General features: G+C 39.3%; 5 protein-coding genes across 9 annotated transcripts; 1 reads left to right on the top strand and 4 right to left on the bottom strand.

Annotated features, from left to right (window-relative positions):
• Window positions 1-3750: 3750 nt before the first annotated feature.
• On the top strand, window positions 3751-5418 carry LOC116929726. The gene is made up of 4 exons (XM_032937066.2): window positions 3751-4353; window positions 4421-4634; window positions 4731-4977; window positions 5149-5418. Exons 1-4 carry the CDS (start codon window positions 3937-3939, stop codon window positions 5339-5341), a joined length of 1071 nt encoding a protein of 356 aa, XP_032792957.2. The 5' UTR covers window positions 3751-3936; the 3' UTR covers window positions 5342-5418.
• Window positions 5109-10869, bottom strand: LOC116929701 (luciferin 4-monooxygenase). 4 transcript variants are annotated; one of them, XM_045177598.1, is made up of 11 exons: window positions 10710-10857; window positions 10496-10640; window positions 10263-10378; window positions 9990-10200; window positions 9615-9930; window positions 9518-9550; window positions 9291-9459; window positions 8947-9216; window positions 8482-8875; window positions 8305-8422; window positions 5109-5745 (listed from the first exon to the last, which is right to left on the bottom strand). In XM_045177598.1, the coding sequence occupies exons 2-11, from the start codon at window positions 10515-10517 to the stop codon at window positions 5589-5591; spliced, it is 1806 nt and encodes a 601-aa protein (XP_045033533.1). In that variant the 5' UTR covers window positions 10518-10640; window positions 10710-10857; the 3' UTR covers window positions 5109-5588. The 4 variants fall into 4 exon arrangements, with proteins under 4 accessions (XP_045033533.1, XP_032792916.2, XP_032792918.2 ...); XM_032937025.2 differs by lacking the exon at window positions 5109-5745 and adding an exon at window positions 7674-8020; XM_032937027.2 differs by lacking the exons at window positions 5109-5745; window positions 10496-10640 and adding an exon at window positions 7674-8020 and having other exon boundaries at window positions 10710-10869.
• A 998-nt stretch (window positions 10870-11867) lies between these two features.
• Window positions 11868-13145, bottom strand: LOC116929758. Of its 2 annotated transcripts, none has more exons than XM_032937102.2 (5): window positions 13000-13145; window positions 12747-12914; window positions 12382-12537; window positions 12116-12227; window positions 11868-12040 (listed from the first exon to the last, which is right to left on the bottom strand). In XM_032937102.2, exons 2-5 carry the CDS (start codon window positions 12874-12876, stop codon window positions 12004-12006), a joined length of 435 nt encoding a protein of 144 aa, XP_032792993.1. In that variant the 5' UTR covers window positions 12877-12914; window positions 13000-13145; the 3' UTR covers window positions 11868-12003. The 2 variants fall into 2 exon arrangements, with proteins under 2 accessions (XP_032792993.1, XP_032792994.1); XM_032937103.2 differs by having other exon boundaries at window positions 12996-13086.
• A 1288-nt stretch (window positions 13146-14433) lies between these two features.
• On the bottom strand, window positions 14434-19212 carry LOC116929687 (mediator of RNA polymerase II transcription subunit 16). Its single transcript, XM_032937004.2, has 13 exons — window positions 18966-19212; window positions 18726-18881; window positions 18468-18666; window positions 18116-18356; window positions 17890-18054; window positions 17470-17813; window positions 17247-17394; window positions 16978-17185; window positions 16769-16911; window positions 16503-16702; window positions 16234-16426; window positions 14856-14962; window positions 14434-14773 (listed from the first exon to the last, which is right to left on the bottom strand). The coding sequence occupies exons 1-13, from the start codon at window positions 19055-19057 to the stop codon at window positions 14513-14515; spliced, it is 2457 nt and encodes an 818-aa protein (XP_032792895.2). The 5' UTR covers window positions 19058-19212; the 3' UTR covers window positions 14434-14512.
• LOC116929736 lies at window positions 14969-16227 on the bottom strand. Its single transcript, XM_032937077.2, has one exon. The coding sequence runs from the start codon at window positions 15961-15963 to the stop codon at window positions 15094-15096; it is 870 nt and encodes a 289-aa protein (XP_032792968.2). The 5' UTR covers window positions 15964-16227; the 3' UTR covers window positions 14969-15093.
• Window positions 19213-20340: the final 1128 nt, after the last annotated feature.

Raw genomic sequence — 20340 nt, 5'->3', positions numbered from 1 at the left:
TTCTAATTGCCTTTTCAAAAAAAATAGCTCATGCTATTCCAGTAAGTACAAGTTTCATAATTGCTAGAGGCCTAACGTGATATATTATACTGAGTCAGTTGTTCACTCATAGAAACTTAAATCACGGAATCCCGTTAAAATGGCATTTGATATTCTGTGTGGAAAATTAGATGTGAAAAAGGTTAGAGAATTCTTATTGCAAGAAATAAAATGTTGGGCTAATAATGATATTAATAGTGCCAACAACCAAGGTTGGGAGAAAGCTTGCGCGTAGGCAGATTGCTGGTGGGGGCAGCCGAAAGTTACCCAGATGTTCACAAGAAGCTTCACTGAAATGACAGATGCAGATTGGGCGGTATGCCCCAGAACTACAAATGCGGTGGAATCGCAAAATAAAAGGGTAAATAAATATAATCAACTAATAGTAGCATTTTGTAATAAAACTTTGTATAACGAAAGTGCTATTTTTTAATTCAGGGGTGTTCAAAAACAAAATCCTTTCATGATGTGGTGTCTAACTTTAATATTGAAGACAAATCAATTTGTTTCAGCACTTTTGCTGCCAGAGAGGGAATACAAACAGGTACGCCAATCGCAAAAAGAAAAATTCAAAACGAGAAGAGGAAACTAAATCGTGATAGACCAAAGATTGTTGAAGATGACAAATCGACGAACCTCATTCCATCGATGAAAGGAAAACAATCCAAAAAGAGGAAATTAGCTCACAAAGCCCATACTCAAGGCAAATCAATATATTTTTTAGATTTAACACAACATTTTGTTATTTATATTATTATTTAGATGCACCTTCAGCAACCGACGATGAAAACTTAGAAAGGACCGTATTGATCGACACTTACGGAGCCAGGGGGGAGAAGTTTGGTTGGTGCAGAGCCGTTATCATCATAAAGAAAGAAGAAGGATACATAGCGAAATGTGTATCCGACAAAAAAACCACCTTCATTCCAAATATTCAAGATGAAAAATTCGTCCGGTTTCATTCATGCGAGGAACTGGAGGCTTAAAACTTTTTAAATTATAACCATCTATACTTCACTCAACGTAATCGGGAAATTAGTTTAGCTAGATTGTTTTTCGTCATTAATTTTTTTAACTTGCACGATTAAGATGTCCTTTTTACTTTAATTTGTTTTATGTCACCAAACGTGCCTGTGATTCAGAGCATTTAAAAAATGCAGTTAGTAAATCATTCCAGCATTTTTTACAATTGAAAACAATTTTTCCAATTCATTCGAACTGTCTTCGTGTTTGTTGTTTCATCTAAATAACTAAACGACCTTTTATCAAGATTACAAACTCTTAAATTGGATTTATAGGTTTTAAAGACAAGCATTTTGAATTGAACAATTTTGGTTACCGAGTTGATTCTTGGTGAAAGTGGTAAAACAGAGCTTGATATTGTCACACGGGTTGTATTTAAACAAGCACAAACGAATACAACAAGTGATGACTTAATTCTAAACAACGGTTTAACTCGAACAAAAAGGGATAACCATTACCAAAAGTTGGAGAAGTGTCTGAAGACCTCTAGGAAAACGGTATGGTAACAGTAGAACTCCAAGACAGTAGAACTCCAAAAACATTAGAACTCCAAGACATTAGAACCCCACTTTTAAAAATATTTTTAAAAATTGTTGGGAAATCCGACAGTAGAACTCCATGTACAATAGAACTCCAAAGATATTAAAACCCCACAAAAAAAAAATAATAACAAATAGCATGAGACAATAGAACTCTTCTGTCCGACAATAGCACTCCAATGCTCGACAACAGAACTCCAACGATTTTTTGAAATATCAAATGCTCGACAGTAGAACTCTAACAACCGACATTAGAACTCTTTATTGTAAAAAAAAAATTTCCGGACGACAGAACTCCAATAGAGCAGTAAAACATATCCTGCGTTGCGCATTTTCCACAAATGCGAAAATCTCATTTGTGTCCAAGTTGTTCTGCTGTGGCTGCAGCGTCTTATGGAGAAACCATCTTCTTCACGTTAAAAATTAAGGTTTCATAACTATAATTTAGATTTCCCCCTTTTCTTCTTCTCTCTAGTGCATAATTCATTAGAAATAGAATTCGTCAATATTTATTAAATATATCCATTTTTAACAAAGGTGTAAAAGTTGCTGCACTAGAGAGTAGGGCTCGGCCCCGGTTCTCGAAAACCCGGTTTACCCGCGGTTCGTCGCCAAAAAAAGTCGCCCATGAGCGATCCGGGTAGTCTATTTGTCAAAATGGGTAGGCTGGGCGGATTTGATGGGCAAACCGGGTATACCCACCGCCATCTTGGAAAATGGCGGCTTGCAAAGTTCCAAGTTAAATTAAAAGGGAGGGTAAAATCAAGGGCGTCACTTGATTTCAGGGAAAATTCGGGTAATCGGGTAGGAAATCGGGGATAACTTGGTTTTGAACCCGGGTAATGGAAACGGTTTTCGAAATTGTGTTACCCACATGGTACCCGGGTAGGCAGTGGGCACAAAGTCTCGGGAACCGTTACCCACCGGATCCAATTTTTTTGCCGAGAAGACCTACCCATTCGCCCAAATACCTACCCATTGAACACGGGGCCGAGCCCTACTAGAGAGAAGACAAACGTGTTTAATATAATGAAATAGGCAATGTTGCGAAAGACGAAAATTTCAAAAAATTTTGAATTTCAATCACAAATTTAACGTATAAATAATTGCCTAATCTAGATGAATTAGGTATTTAAGGATAGGGAATTAAATTAAGCTCAAACGAAATCAATTTCTGGACACATTGATTGGTAATTTTATAGATAACGAACGAAAAACCCCAATTATTACTATACCCCCGAGAGGCGAGGGGCCTCCTTTACTAGGGAACCTGGCGGGGAATCTTGGGACCCTTTACTGAACACCCATCGTTTCTTCCAAGAGACTGGGATAGCGCGAGAGTGTACCTTTCCTATGATATCGTGATTCGCTAACCAAGTGTCGATTGGCGAGTGCAATCGCTAACCGATACAGGATTAGAAAGAATAAGGATTTGAAAGAAACTTATAGCCGCGACTGTATATCAATAAAACACATATTGCTAAGTTAAATAATAAGGCAAGAAAGCAAACAAATATTTGAGAAAAATCAGAGGCACCACATCATCATTTCGATCGAATTCGTGACGCAGAAGAAATTTAATCTGACTGTCCTTATTATTTCAGTGGTGCTCGATATTTAACTGCAAGATTGAGAGACTAAGGTAGTTTAATCGTCCAAAATTATATTTAATAATAAAATTTTTATTCAATACAGCTTTGCATGAGACACCTTTTCCATCTTAGCATGCACAATGATGATTAAAGTACAATCGTGCAAGTTGCAGGACTACAATGTGAAAAGTAATCTCAGTTGTCTCATATCTTGATGGAGTACTTACCCTCCAGCAGCATATGCAATCTATCATAGCAACGTGCTAGGCCGGAGGTGATGATCATCGTATGTGCGTGTGATCAACAAGCTATAGTACTATTGCGGCCGTCCAAAAATACGTAGTTCTGGCCCCCAACTCGTCACCGTATGTTAATTATATTAATTATTCTAGATCAATAGCCAGTACACTGGGAGAAAATATAAAAAATAAAAAGACGTTTTTTGACTGACCGGTTAGCTAGTCTGCCTTTGGTTACGCTATAGCCTTAAGGGCAGTTATTTAAATTCTGAAGGGGAGTATGCTTACAAACCCTTTCATTCTCAATGCAAACTATACATCACCCAACTTGCCCCTTGGAATGTCCCTCCGTCAGCCATACAGAGAAGGCTCAAACTTTCTGTTGAGATCAGTTTCGTCTAAATTGGTTTACACAGTGATTGCTGTCCTACCATTTTAGAGATTATAAAATACAAATAAAAATAAAGTCTTTCATTTTAGTTTAATTCGCTGTTTTCCATTACGATGCAGTTGACGGTGAAGACATCAGCGCTGACAGGTTTTTTTATTTTGGTGATACTGGTCATGATTAAGTTGAAGATTGGAACACTAGTATCAATCAGTTTAATCGTACAAAGTGATATCGTTGATGGTGACGGTTGTCGAAGTACCGACAATTACTTAAACCGACGGTTTTACCTGCTGCAAAACAATACGAGTAGTTACGGTGTCTATGAAAATGGCGGTGAGGAAACGGATGCGAAAGAAAGCAGCAATCAAATAAGTCATCCCGGTCGGACTCGACGTTTAGTTCAAGAGTACGATATGGAAGACTTTGTTTGGTGTTTGGATTCTTTGTCTTTGAAGAGAAAAAGACGTCCAATACATATTGCGTTTATTGGTGATTCAACAGTTCGTCAGCACTTCATCAGCTTCCAGCGCGTAAATTTATTGTGTTTTGTCCTTTGGTGCAGTTTGTTAATTACTCGATTTTATCGATTTGTAACAGTGGGTTCCCGACTACGATAGAAAGATAGGGAGCCAATCGACAGTCTTTGCCCAATACCCCTTCCATGAGGACCGCAATTTGACAAGCCAAGTGCTGGATAACTTGATTGTGTCTTTCTATTGGCGTAACCTCATCAAGGAAGACTTAATTGCCGATTTCAAGCGATGGGCATCGACTAGTGACCATAATCATGCTCCTGATTTCATTCTACTGGGTAAGCGCTATGCACGAAATTACGCCGCTTGTTGTTTGTACTTGCGTTTGTATAAATGAGCGGTGTGTAAACATTCTCTTATGATTTAAAAAAAAGGCATAACAGCTCATCACATAGTTCCTAATAATGTGACCAAAGGTTTACAAGAATATGAGACACTTTTCGTCGAAAATGTGTTGCCTTTTGTCAATCGGAGTTTGACTCTTCATCCTCAACAGAAGATTGTTTGGCTGCTGCAGAACCCTACAATGGAATACGCTGGTCCCAGCGCTGATCGCAAAGTTCGGGTTATTAATCCAGAGAAGATTGTTCAATACAATTCCGTGATTCGTCGTATCTTCAAGTAAGAATAATTTATCTTTTTCTTTTCTCAAAAAAAAACCACACAAATGCTTACAGTTGCAAATTGCCGTATCAAAAGCAAACTTTAAGGCAGCAGCAACCTGGTTTCTATGTTACTGAGAACGATACACAAATGATTCTTGATTTTAATGAAAAGTTTCTCAATTTACAGAGGTACAAGAGTTGTAATATGGGATGCTGTTGGCGTCCTTGTAGAAGAATATCTACGCGCCTGCTTTCTGAGTAAATTCCATCGAAAAGACAAGTCGTGGTACGCCAATTGCCAGGACTTTATCCATCCAGGATACAGGGCTTTGTCTATTAGCACCCAACATATTATCAATCACATTTGTAACGAATACTGAAGCATCCTTTGATGGATGTATTATTATTTATAATATACAGTCACTTCACAGAGCGAAATTTTGTCTGAAGACTTCTATATTCTCTATATACTTCGTTGTCCTTTCTGGTTTGGCAAAGGTACCCCTATTCAATACAATAAGGGAAAACGAATTTCATTTCCCGTTTTCGCTGGATTACAGTAACAATCGGACAACTTCGTCGGGTCAACTTTCATCTCTAAATCTCTCCTTAAGGAATATATTTTTGCTATAAAGATATACCTGTCAGTACAATTCTAGACGTGCTGTGTGTCTTTGCCGGTGACTGAAACTGAAAGTAAACCTCTACGATGTATTTGCTGCCACCAGTGTCGGTATCCGTCATGGCACGTAAAATGTTGATTCCAGTTGGTTGGATGGAAAGCCTATCAACGAAATTCTATCAGGACGAAAAAATTTCCGTTTTTTCGCTGTAACGCATAACTCGGTCTAGCCGATAAAACGGAAATTTTTTCATCATGATAGCATTTCTTTCCATGTTAATATTTAATTTTTTTTTTACGGAAATTGAAAGCTCTTGGTAAGAGCTATCGATTGCCATAAAATTCATAATGATGGCACCTTTCGTTTGGATACAATAAATTATTCAATTTTGCAAACTTTGGGGGAGGAGGGGGGTGACGTAGATACACAACCCAACTTTTCGTACACCGTTAGGATAATATGCTTCACTTAAACTAATAAACAGTGTACTTTTCGTGATCCTCTTATCACGAGGAACACGATGATACTTATAAAAACGTCATTAAACATAGTTTTAGATTAGAAATCAGCAAATATGGATGAACCAATCGTGAAAGAGCACGACGGCGGCCATCATTTTTTGGCGCCAGTTCAAATTTCGTCTTTTTCCATTGAAAAATAAACGTAAACACTTAACTATTATTGATTATTAATAATTTTTAATTCAATGTTAAATAAATAACACTAAATGGCAGTATTTCAGTAATTATCAGCTCAGTCATTCAGTTCTTCAAATTTCTTGTTGCTAATCATGCAAAACTGAAATATTAATTAATGCACGTAAAACTGTTGTACTGCAAATCTGTTTTATTGCCTTAAGCTCTTCCGTAACCTCTTCCGTTTTCATGGAAAAACATACTTGGATCTGAATCCGTTCACGGGTGAAAACTGTGTTGTACAGTATCCTGCACAAAAATCCGAACACCGATTTAATTTTTTAAAGCCACCTATTGGCGGGGTAAAGGGTTTTTTGTTTGTTTTTCTTTAAGAGGGAGGGTAGACGGGGTGATGGACACATAGGGCAGGGTTGGGTAAGTCTAGATATTTTTTTTATGCCTTAAGGTATTACGCTTTAAGGCAAGTAACAGGTCGGGACATTTTTGCAACCCCCAGGGTGGTGTGTTTTTTTTAAACGATAGTTGGAAATGTTGGACTTAGGCTGTGTAATACTCCTTACCCAAATAAATTAGATAGCTGCCTGTGCACGATTATCTCGATACCGATGGCATATGTGTATAGCCTCTGATTGCGACGCCGTAGATCAGAGTTCGATTCCCAATAAGGAATTGCAAAATATTTGGTATCGTTATAATATTCTTCATTCGAATTTGCTGGAAATATTAATTTTTCTAGAACGAAGGAGATTATTATTTTTTAAATTATTTAATAAACAAAAAAAGCACAAATTGCTCGATGAAAATTTGTTTTATATATAAACGACAATTTCTCGTAAGTTAACCATATTTACTCAGCACCTCATCTGGAATCGAACGCCGATCTCCAGCATCACATTCAGAAACGCTACACCTACGCCATTGACAGCGACGTAAACATTTACAGGCAGCTGGAAGATAAGCTAAATTGTTTCAGCAACATTACCAAGCCCAAGCCCTAAATTTCCAACTGTCGTTTTAAAAAACACACCACCCTGGGGGTTGCAAAAATGTCCCGACCTGTAACTTGCCTTAAAGCATAATACCTTAAGGCACCTTTTTAAAATGTCTAGACTTACCCAACCCTACCCTGTCGTGTCCATCACCCCGTCTACCCTCCCCCTTAAAGAAAAACAAACAAAAAACCCACTACCCCGCCAATAGGTGGCTTTAAAAAATTAAATCGGTGTTCGGATTTTTGTGCAGGATACTGTACTAGTACTAGTAGTCGTCTGCCCCGTCAGACGTCTAGCGTATGATCGCGAGTATTAATAAGATCCGCCGCATCAGCTAGATCTTTCTAAAAAGTGCGTTTATACTGATGCTTATGTACCGCAAAGCGTTACAAAAAGTTTTCATATTTCCCTATTCACTAAAAGATGTAGTGCGATTTATCGTCGCTTTGCAAAATTGAATGTATTACTTCTGGATCTATTGGGTCATGAGAAACTAGTCAATAACTATCGACTTCTCAAGTAAACAGTCGTCTGCGATTAACTAGTCCATAACGGCCGTCTACACTCATTGAAAAAAGCGCAGATGCGATTCGTCTAAATAGATGGACTAGTCGTGCGCGACAAGCCTGGGCGTATCCCTATCAGGGTATTGTTCACCTTCACTCGATGTGCATTGTATCACAGTGCCCGACCGGCAGTGACGATTCTGTTTTCCCCTCTTATACCCACAAAAGTAAATTGGTTGATGCTGCGGCAAATCTGGCTGCCACAATTGATTGTTGGGTAATCTGTCATCTCCCAGTGTGCCAGGAGAAAAATGAATAAAATAATAAATGAATAAAGTGGTACAATCTATCTTGTTAAGGCTTTATAAATTTGCCGACGCATTTAGTTTTTGCCCAAAAAAAAGTCCGATACGCCCGCATTACGCAATAGCTTCAATTTAGGGAAGTATGAAAAGGTCAGAATAACGACTATACATTAGTTTGACTTGGTACAAGAAAATATTTATGAACTCTCTGCTACAATTTTCCGAGTTAGAACATTGATTTTCATTCCAAATATTACTTACAGCTTGCTCATCGTTTTAGCTGTTAAAGCACGTCGGACAATTTTTCCGGTACTAGTCTTGGGTACGGCATCGATGAATACTACACCGCCACGCAGTCTTTTATACGCGCTTACTTTATCTTTTGGAAACAATGTGATTAGTTACAACGATTAAAACGAAAAAAATAAATTTTAGTACCTGAAAGGAAGCGTGCCAATTCATCGCTCGTCACGGCACCACCTTGTCTTTTGACAATGTAAGCACGAGGTATTTCTCCAGCAGATGGATCTGCAATAGGAGCCACAGCGACGTCTACGACATCCGGGTGAGTTAAAAGTATTCTTTCAAGCTCAGTTGGAGACACCTGCAATCCCTTGTACTTGATGAGCTCTTTCATACGATCCGTAATGAAAAAGTAGCCTTCTTCATCGTAATAACCGACATCGCCCGTATGAAGCCAACCTTGAGAGTCTATTGTGGCTCTAGTGGCTTCTGCGTCTCCAACGTATCCCTTCATAACGATTGGACCTCTTACGCATATCTCTCCTTCTTGATTTGGTCCTAGAGTCTCGTGCGTATCCCGATCCATCACCTACTAGTTCAAGTTGAAATAAACTTTATTCATCACCTTTAAGATCTAAAGAGGAAAAATGCAAAACTTAATTTGCACTCGCAGAACGGCATGACCACCCCGATACTGCCTTCACGATTGACTCCTTTAAAGTTGGCATGGGAACGCACAGTGGCTTCTGTCATTCCGTACCCTTGATAGACCGTGCAATTTAGTTTTCGTTTCAAATCGTTTATGGTGTCTGCGCTCAATGCGGATGCTCCAGACCTAATCACTCGCAGCGAACTTAGGTCGTAGAGATGCTCAACAGGCTGCTTGGCGAGCTGAACAGCAATTGCAGGCACCAGCGAGACTACAGTTATCTACAAATTAGATTTCGTTTATAGATTCATTAGGTAGCGGAAATGGTATCTAGCGAACAGGAAGCGCACCCTACTTTGTAATCTTGAACTGCTTGAAGAAAAAGATGCAGCGAAAAATTGGGTATGATAACGAACCGTAAGCCTCCCATTAGGTTATCAAAAACACCGCTGATACCGTACGTATGGTAAAAGGGAAGAACAGCTGCCAAACATTCAGCAACAGGTATTGTTCCACTGGGTTGTCTAAATCAAACACGACTAGACATCTATCTTTTACCATAAGCATTAAAAGTCTTTTTACGGATCTCTGCGTCGGACAGCTTTGGCAAGTTCCCTAGAAATGGATAAGTATTAATGAATATCTGTTCCAGAAATTTTTCGTAATCGTAGAAGCCTACTGGGTTTGACGTCGGGCTGCAATCAAATTGAAATGCGTCAAGACGACGCCTTTGGGAATACCTGTAGTTCCGCTGGAAAAGAGAATAAGCGCGGCATCTTCACGGGTGTCGATAGTTGGCTGTTGGAAGGTTTGTTTTTTACCAAGTGCTGTGAGGTTTTCGATAGTTATGCTGTGAGAAGTAGTGAGAGCATTGAGTAATACGAACGGAGGTCGCTTGGAAAGGTCTTTATAAATTCCCTCAAATTTGACTATACAGTCTTCCGTCCCGATGCATAATTTTGGTTTGGCTAACCTAAAGGAATGTTCCAATTCACCTATATAATACAATAAAAGTCATACCCTAAGGTCCATTAACTGCTGTAAAGGTGTATACTGATCGTCTGTGCAGGATTTATCAGCGTCGCACACCCTCCTGTTAACATGACAGCAAAAATAACAACAGGGTATTCCAAGCAGTTTGGAAGAATTATGGCCACATTGTCCCCTCGTTTGAGATTGAACTTTGTTTGCAATCCAGTTGCCAATGCATAGGAATTTTCTTTTATTTGGTTGTATGTGAAAAATTGTTTTGTCTCAGCATTCACCTGTAAAGTATTTGTCAATTGTTGCAAATCCTATTCTAGTGATTTATTTGTTAATTACTTACACAAGCCACCCTTTCATTAGACACAATTCTCTGTAGAATGAATTCTGAAACTGAGATGGCATCAGGAATTGAATTGTCATACACATCTTGGTATGTCTGGATTTTAGGATCAGCTTCTGGAATTACAAATGTATAATAATTGATTTATAGCTTACAAACCATTGATGTTTCCTAATACTCTAACATAAGCTACAGCTAGGAAGTTGTTTGTAACTGAAAATAAACACCATTACCTATTTCTACTGGGACAAACATGGTGGCAAGTGATAAAAGCTCAGTTTTTACAGAGGGACAAGTCTTTCTGTACCAACAGCATAAATTGCTGCTTAGTCTCTTTCAAACCAATGATTTCAATACATAACTTTGGGAAGGCACTCTCTAGCATAAAGTTTATGATAACATGAACACGTGACAAGACAATCGATTATATAAAGATAAACCAGATACCAAAATAGTGTTTATCCATGGTTTACCCAAGAACAGGCTAAGGGTGCAGTAAACAAAACACCATTTTCAAGCAAACAAAACAAAAATGTGCCTAAAATGCGAAAGCAAAACGAGAAACATTTTTCGACTAAAACACGAAACTCGATGCGGAAACGAAATCAGGTTTAGACGCTTTCGACCTGTTCGCAAAAAATGCTAAACTAGGAAACTAGATACTATAAACTCAATAGACAAGGTAACATTATTATGGATTGGCACGTGCTCATCAGTAGAAGCACAGCATTCTTTCCTATTTTCGTAGTAAACTTTTGTAGCCTAGACAGTAACATGTCTAGGTAACATTTAACATAGTAACATAGTAACATATGTTAGTATGTAGCATACATATCCTGGAATGTAATTCTTTTCAAATGATTTTAGTCAGTTAAACGCAAAACCTTTATTATAATTTCGAATAATGATTCGGCAAAACTGTTTTGCAATAGGCTGTCCTCCAACGTCGCTAAAATAGCTGCTTATTTTCTTGCGGCCGTTCAGCATTGAATTTTTCGTTTTAGACACACCAAGTAGTCTGTCCCTTCACCAGCCTTTGCTCGGTAAAACGTAGATTTTAGCGGGTACTGTTAAATCTCCTCCCAGAATGAGGAGCAATTTACGAGCAGGGAATTTTCGATGGTATACATAACCGCGCATAACTGCATTTCTTACACTTGTGCCATGCTTCTGTTTTGAAGTTGTTTTGAGAACACAACATGACGAATACCAAGTTTTTAGACGAAAAGTAAAAGTGCATATCAAGAACATGATAAAATTCGACATAAACACAACGAGAAACCGTAATACTTCTTACGGACGGCTTGAAAAACATCTGAGCGTGAACAACGCAATGGAGATCCCAAATCAGAAGTCTTCTCGTGAACCACGTCATTTGGCGACACTATTTTTGTTAAATTGCCTTTTATCCTTCTTCTTCATGATGATAACGGTAATATATACGCAAATGTTTTTTTATCTGGTATTTCCAGTTAGAGGTTCCATAACAGGCAAAATTATTTTATGGCCATGGTCCACATTTTATGACCGTAGCTTCCGAACAACACATTTATGCAGACCATCAACAGTAAAGAATCTAATGGGGATAAAACCATTGGATGGCAATTGATATGACAATGTTGTACAACGTTTATTATTACAGTACAATGCATGATCTAGTGTTTTTTAGAGTCATAAAGGTAAAAGTCAAAGAGTGTCTTGCTAAGTTTCTTGGCAGACAACATGAAATGTTGGTACCGTTTCACGCCGCCTCTTGAATTTTTATGTTTCCATTTTTTCTGAAAATCATAACCAAATTCACCCAAAATCAAATTTAAGTTTAAACGAGAAATTAATTGAAGTATGTGCGTTACCTTTCCATACAGTGGTAAAGTTGCTCAATGCCTGTTGGAGTACATTCAAGAAATGCCTCCTTGTCTTGACCATTGAAAAAAGGCTCATCCGCCTGCTGTGAAGGAACAATTTCTACGAAGACAAAATACCTTCGTTACATCGTCAACAGCAATTTTTTTTTCCCTTTAATAGTTCATAGGTTTTAATTTTTATAATCTAGTTGTGGATTTGTTCTTAATTTATTGTTATCAGCAGTAGACTACATAGAAAACTCTTTCTTGCTTACGTTCCGGTTCACTCCGTTTGCCGTAACGGCTTCCGATGAAAAACCTTTCGGGATTGCGGGCATCAAGTTCACTGTTGCCAAGTGATATTCCACCATTTCCAGAGCGACCAAATCGCGGCCCTCCGAAAAACCTTTCGTCGGTTGAACGGCTAGCCACTGTTGAAATTTTTAATAACAATGTTAGAAGCTTTTTACGTTAACGAGAATTTAGCAATAGAAGGGAAACCAGAGAACAGTTCGTTGAAAATAGATTAAATATTGCAAAATGAATTTTTATTGCTTGTTATTGTATCAAATTTGGTTCATCAAGCTTATTACAACATAAAAGAAAGACAATGTAAAACTGTGCTAGAAATTTTGATTACCTCGAGTGCGGAGATCAGACCGTTTTCCATAACGGCCGTTCGTGAAAAAGGTTTGGGCGTCGATTAAGACGACAGCCATCATTAATGTCGCCGCGAAGAATAACCAAAACACGGATTTGTTCCTTGCCATGACTCAAGAGTTATGGCGTCGGCTAGCGGGACGGTGAACTAAATAAAGGTAAGATTTCGGGAAGGGAACAAAGGCATAAAGTGAGTTATGGATACCAATTGCGTATTCAGAAAAAATACTTGCAAGGAACGAGAAGAAAAGTCAGCTCAGGCAAATACTGAGGCTTTCAACGTCCAACAGCTTGCAGACTGGATACTCAATGAAAATTTCTCTTACGCGCTCCGTATTTATACGAAAGAACAACTGGTACTGTACGGCGCACACTCTAGACGCAATGAAGGCTTGTTTTGTTGTTGTTTTTTCACACCCACGGTGTGAGAGAACCTACGTAATCAATTGTGTTATCAGTTATTGGCGAAAATAATAACATAGTAGGCTAAATCTCATTTTACATTTGGAAACCGATTTTAATGCGGTGTTTTCGCACTGCAAGAATACCCCGGAATTCATACCGTGATTAAGTTTAACGTTAATTACTGTAAACATCTCATCAATTTCCTTTAGTTTACGCTAAACTTGCCAAAGAATGATGCTTTGCATGAATTTGGAAATTTATGCAACGGATGACTTCTTCGCCGTATGGTTGTATCGATCACATTGTAGAAGGTCAGATAAACATTGTTGCTCAACCTAGACGAGTAACACATATTCGCTTCGTGCATGCAACAGGCGGACCGCTAGTTGTTTTAAAGCTGGCCAATGAGTCTTTATGTATTTACTGATGAAAGGGAACAACCAACTCCACCGTACCGATTCATTAGCCTACGCAGTAGTAGTTATCTTTGGCTAAAAAAGCCCGATAAGCTATTTGTTTATTTTCCGATCTTCCGATACAATATGGTTACCGGAAGAGTAAGCCATGTGCCAAATACATGAGGAAACACATTGTGAAAATTTGTGACGTGTATGTTGAATATTGCTTATGTGCAAACTCATCCTCTATCGAACAGTTGAAAGTCAACGTAATTTTTTATGCCTTTTCTAACTGTTGATTTAAAAACGTAAATGCTATGTGTAGGCAAACGTTCATTCGTCTTCGAGAGCGCTCGAATTTGACGTCGACAAACATTGTAGGTTGCGTAAGTGAAGTTATAAAAATTACTCGAAACTAATTGAAGCCAACGTATCGAAGACCGATCTCCAACTAAGAAACCATGTACTGTTCAAATACATCGAAAAGTGCTCTAGATTTCTACAGTTTTTGACACTTAGCCGTGTCTTGCTCGTTTATTAATTAGTGACGGTGGCGCGAACTCTTCCACCGGTAAGTAATAAGTTATTGTTGGCCGAAGAAAGTTTCCCTAATGGTGAAAGACATTGTACATGTTTACTCGTTGGTTTATTAAGAAAAGCAAGTTACTTTATGTTATGCCTACGCCAGTGATATCTTAAAACCGTATCACACTAAAAATCCAAGTTTGCATTCTTACGCAAATCATTTTTATATCTGCAGTTGAACTAAACACAAATGATTACAGCATGAAACAAATAATTGTTTGATTTAGAGATTTGCTGATTTCGAGTTTGACCACTAATCGCAAATGAAAAAACTTACGGTATGTGCATGAAAGTGTATGACATCTGATACGAAATTCAGAAACCGACAGCATCGCAAACGAGAATACACAATGATTAATTACTGGACTTCTTGGCGGCTCCACATGCCGCGACATGGGCACGACATTTGCCATCGCATATCCCACGACTTTGCCGCCGCCGATCTGCCAACACGTAATCCTTTGACGATGATGCTAATGCCTTTGCAGCGGGAACAATAACGGACATTATGTGGTTTGGATCCAAGATACACATGGCGGATGGAGTCGACTTTACCCTCGCCTTCGACCCCGTCATATTTGGCTAGACTGGTTTCTTCTGGATGGATGCCATATTCGTACTGTACCAGTGAACAACACATGTAAAGAAGGATGCGATAAAGATATCAGTAGTCAGAAGACTTAAAATATCTAAAAACGTACCTGTAATGGCAGTTGGTTAAACAACATAGGGCTTGCTATTCCACGCGCTGGCAACGACAGTTCAATGTCAGGAATAATTAATTGGCTTGAAAGCTGGCAACATTCATCTGGGTAAAGGAAATGGATAAAGCACACATACAACATGTCAATACAATAATTAGTTCAAAAGCACATAGTCGAAAACGAAATATTCATGATCGTATCACTCAGTCGATATCTACACGAGAACAGGGACTCTTTAGGAATCATTTTTTGCATTGGTATCATCATGAAATTCAGTTTCAGTAATTAAATTTTCCATCTCAGAGGGGAACTGGGTGGCTAGCGCAGGCGAAGGTTCCATAAACGAAGGACTAGGAGGAGATCCTGTTGGCGTTAGCTGATAATAGTCTGTACGATGTTCGACCCCAAGAAAGGCATAGTCGTGGTCTCCATTTTCGCTGTCAGGAGACAAAGGGCTATCACATGAGGGGCTTTTAAGTTCTATATTTTGATCTGGGATGCTTTCAATCCTTACACGCTCTGTAAGAGATTCTAGCGAAATGGTGCTACCGAAACTCCCAAGATTTGTAGGATCCGTAGTTTCGTTGCTTTCTATTAACCACTGAATGTCTTCGTGATCCCACGTAAAATCTAGTTCTGAAGGCCGTGAAGCAGGCATAGTTCTGAATGGCATTGGCTGTACTTGAACGAAGGAAACGTCCATTTCGCGGATTTTCCCTTTAAAGGATGTTTCCTCTCTTTCCTCTTTCTTGGGTTGTACTGGTAACGGAGTGATGCAGAATGGCACTGAACTCTTGTAGTGTTGAGAGGACAACAGGTATGTACCGGTCCCCATTTCAGTCTCTTCGCAATGCTGGTCATTTCGCTTCCAACAACACAGAGCTACCAAAAACACTGCCACCCATACTCCGGTTGCAGCTAGCCAATAGCCATAAAGCCAAGGACTATTCCAAGCACGATTGTTAGCAACATTTTCATGTCTTCGATGCCACACGAATGGACACAAAATAAACCAGTAAGGTAAAAAGAAAAGCAACGTGAATGTCGGAAATCCCACGGTCCAAATGGGCTTCGTGTCAACGAATAAACTGCGAATGAAATTCATTTTACGTCCTCGGGATTTTAACTATCGTCAGACCATTCGATGTTTCAGATCTGCGGGGCAACTGCTACTTGCTACAAGTTCTCTCTCTGCTACTAAAATTTAGCTCTTATCGAAAAAGGATGTGGTATCCACCACTTTTTTCGGAACGGATAGCGGTTGGGATAAATCGTTCAAATTGCCGATGAATGTTGGTGATCAATCGAAGTTGAGAAACGGCTTATCATCAAGCATCTAACATAAAAATGAGAGTTATGCCATCCGTCATGTTACCTAACAGGCTTTCGTCTGGTTCCGAGGTTTGAAGAAGTCGAGTGAGAATACGGAAAAGTGTGGCAATAACGTCAACGTTTTCCATATAGCTGAACGTGGGCAGACACGAGTGACGAATGAGACCCCAAATGCGGAATATGACCAATAATTCTCGAAACATGTTGAGGAGTTTCGGATCGCGCAGCATGTCGCACTGAAATAGCAAAACCATAAAAGGAATTTAAAGAACCAAGTTTTCGCTAGCAATCATAGGCGGAAATAAGAAATACCATCGTTCCCCGAGTTGTAGTTGCTGCCCTCCAATCGGGTAGATTATTCAATAATCTCAAAATAAAGGTAACGGTCCACTGTATCAGATGCTGCACAGTTATGAGAGTGGACGGTTCAACGGTGAATTCTTTAACTTCCAAGTGGAGCAAGACCTTGTCGACTTCGGTGCCGACCTCCGGAATTTTGGAACTCAGCACAGCTGATTTAAGCATAACGGTTGGAATCAATGCTTTCTTTGATTCTTAATTATCTGAAAAGTTCCTACCAGTAAGACTATCTGCCGGCGCTCGGTCTTGATTGAACAGCTCAGGTGGTGGTCGCAACAGCGATTTCAATGCGGAATAAACAGAATTCAGCATTATGATGCCATATTGCAACCCTGCTTTCGAACTCGAACTTGGACCCAATCTATGGTTAACATGTTTTCCTCGAATTAGATGGTTGTTGTGGTTCACACGCTTTAAGTTATTTTACCTATAGATAGCCAACTTAATATTGAGTAATCTGTATTGCAACAATTGTTGCAATCCGATCGATTGCTGGTTAAAGCAGTCTGTTAATCTTTCGCAAAGTGAATCCAACATCGTTGACCGTAAACCAATAAGAACGTCCCAGTAGTCGATCCCAGTGATTAAACAATACTCCAACGACATCAGTGCGTAAGGAATAGTGAGCGGACCACCTGAGGACAGGATTCATCGTAGATCATTTCGGCACAGTGTTAAAAGGTTCTTAGAAATTACCTGGATCGGTTATAGGTGAAAGTTTACAGATAAACATTGTTGCAGAATTGTCGAAGGCGACCAAGGCATTCCCAGTGGCAGTGAAACAGACCGAACTGACCGTTTTATTTTCACATTTTGATCTGTCGGCAATGCTTAGGAGTCCAACCTGAAGTAGAACCCGTGAAATGCAAGCTTGAGTCCCTACAACATTTCGGTTTTTGTAATATTTGATTCATCTTACTTGTTTCATACTGTCGCGGTGTAAACACAACAGTTCTCCGCACGTCGTAGTGATGACCAAATGGTGCTGTGAGTGGGCACCTGCCTCTGATCCGCTTACCCAGACATTGCGAGATGGACACACCGAATTAATTCTGCTGTTGCAATTGAAAACGCACATGCACTGCCACTGCAAATAGCGACTTGTGGCAGCCGAGGTGGAGAATAGCGAATGGATTGTTCGCTCCACTTCTGACAGTTCCCAGTACTGCAGTGTACCACTACCTATTCCATTCACAAGTAAGAAAATCCCTGATGGGTCTTCACGTGAACTAAAGTTTATTCCCCACACGCGCATGTCGCTGGCTATATAGAGGAAATAATAAACGTTAAATCTTACTGTAATATTAACATGGCACCTTAAATTTATTACAGTTGTTACCTGTTGACCGCAGCGGAAAAAGTCCCGTAAGCGTTTCAGAACGAAGGCGGTATTCGTCAAGAAGGCAGCTAAACTCTACTCCGTCATCTTTCTGAATAGTTAGCTTGCAATAGACAATCGGATCCAACGGGATACCAGTGCAAGCAATTGCTAATATTTCTCCATCTAGAAATTTAGACGGGATCCATGAATATTAATCCAGACGACACCTGCCCTTGCATTTTACCTTTCGTCCAGGCTAGATCCACATAGGAATATGCCAAACGTATACCACCCAGAATTTCTACGTTGGTGGTTTTTCCCTTTGTGCCGCCCATGACGAAAGCCTGCACGAGACCCGTCATTCCAACAACTAAAAACCCTTGTAAGGGACGGCCTCCGAACCCACGGATAGTGGGTTTCATATCTATCTGAGTATACTTGTCCAAGTAAGATACACTTTCTCGATTTTGGCAATTGAAAACTGTCTAAAAAAAAAAAAAAAGAAAGAAAAAGAAGACATTATGTTTTTTGAAAACTTTTGCAGAACTTTTGCAGAACTTTAACATTCTTTATCAGTATTAATATATTTGTTTTACCTTCTTCCCATTAAAGAAAAATGTTCCAGCCTGAATTGGTTCATCTGGAAGAGAAATGTTGGCAACTTTGGTCCATTCATTTAGAAGATGTGTAAGTGTTGTCCAAATTTCTGCATTTCCAGCTGTGTCACCAATTAATAAATAATGCCCAGATTGGTCCCATTCCAGAACAGTTACTTGGGCCGCACAGCTCTTCACACTAACATGGAAAACAATAGGTTAATATTCAACACAAGTTATTTTACTTTTAAAACCTACATGTGAGTATCCCATGGTGTATTGGAGTCACAAACAATAACAGTCATGTTTTGGTCAGTTGGTGTTGACATATTATGCTTTAGATTACCATAACATGCAAATGCTATAATATTCTGGGGAGAAACAGCACACGCTGTAACACCAATATCCGTCTCACTGAAAACATGGTAAAAATGAATGAATAAATAGTAAAGTGGGAAAAACAATAACAAAACAAGAACAGGATTTAAAGGTTTGTACTTTTCCCAAGGAGAATTCTCGGTGTTCAGCCGTTGGCGTTTCCTGGGACTCTCTTCATCACGGCTACGTCTGACAATAGTAATTAGATCCATAATATATGGAAACACAGACAAGATAGTAGTCTAATGATCCGGATTTGTGAATCGGTTGCTTTTGAAGATAAAAAAATTAACATGAAAATTTGAAAAGCCTTTATCAAACTTTTTACATGACGACTAGCAGACGCCTTTGGTTTGGCAGAATTTGCGTCAGCGTCATCTAACGGCGAAAAATCATATTTTCTATTATTTCTTGGGTCGCACCTATTGCCCCTCAATTTTTGAGGGGCAAATAGACTTTTTGGCTATTACCCCTCAACTTTTGAGGGGTAATAGACTTTTTTACTGTTGTCCCTCAACTCCAGATGGCACTAGTTACGGGAAAGGGTCGGCCTTCTTAGGACTTTTTCTATTTCTTGGATAGCGCTCGGCCCCGCGCCAATCGGGGAGCTTTTTAGTCGATCCGGTGCGGGGATAATCTTAATCCGGGAAGCAATTTCGGTGCTCGGTGCGGTTGTAATAGACCGCAGCAACTCCTCCTAGCAACGGCAGCCCCACCCAGCAAGAAGGTTGTCACGAATGCAACCTTCCCTGCGGATAATAGTTAATGGTAAAAGTAAAAGTTATTGTAAACCCCTCCCTTCTTAACCTTCAATCTTTTGGTATATAAGCGCATGGTTGTATCGTCTTAAGTAGAATTAGTTTACTGGCAAATACACAGTCTAGAAACTATTACATTTGGAGGTCCCAACGAGACATATTGATTTTAGTTAATAATTTTAAAATCGCCGTTTGCATATTGTCCATTTTTCAACAATCCCCAGGCGATCATGTCCCAGATGATGTTTCCACTGCCGTGATTTTCTTTCAAGATACCGCCAAATATGGGTGAGTTGATTGTGGTTGTAATTGCTCTTCGTTGTTCTAATCGGACTTCTTGAATATCCTGCAATGTTACTTCGGGAAAATTTTCTATAACATCCGGATTGGTATTTATTGTTTGAAAGAACCACTGCTGGTTTTTCCTGGTATCTCCTTCCAAAGCACACTTTTCCAATTTTAAGGTTTCGTCGACCCCTACGGTAAGACACATTTCTGATTCTTGGGAAATTAGGTAGCTGTTCTCTTTTTCTAAAATCCATCTCGTTGATTCCTCTGAACAGGCTGCAGCAAATACGTAGTCGTGTGTTGTCTCCGTGATGCAGATATGAGTATTTTGTACGCGTATCGTTTGGTCGACAATGTACTCAAATTTCGATCCTGATGGGAGAGGGTCGTCCTTTGAAAGTTGACTGTACGTTGTCAAAGGGTTTCTGCTTCCGGACTCGTAAGTAATG

Source organism: Daphnia magna, linkage group LG8, assembly GCF_020631705.1.
Source record: "Daphnia magna isolate NIES linkage group LG8, ASM2063170v1.1, whole genome shotgun sequence".
Taxonomy (NCBI): Eukaryota; Metazoa; Arthropoda; class Branchiopoda; order Diplostraca; family Daphniidae; genus Daphnia; species Daphnia magna.
This window is presented reverse-complemented; position numbering and strand designations above follow the sequence as displayed.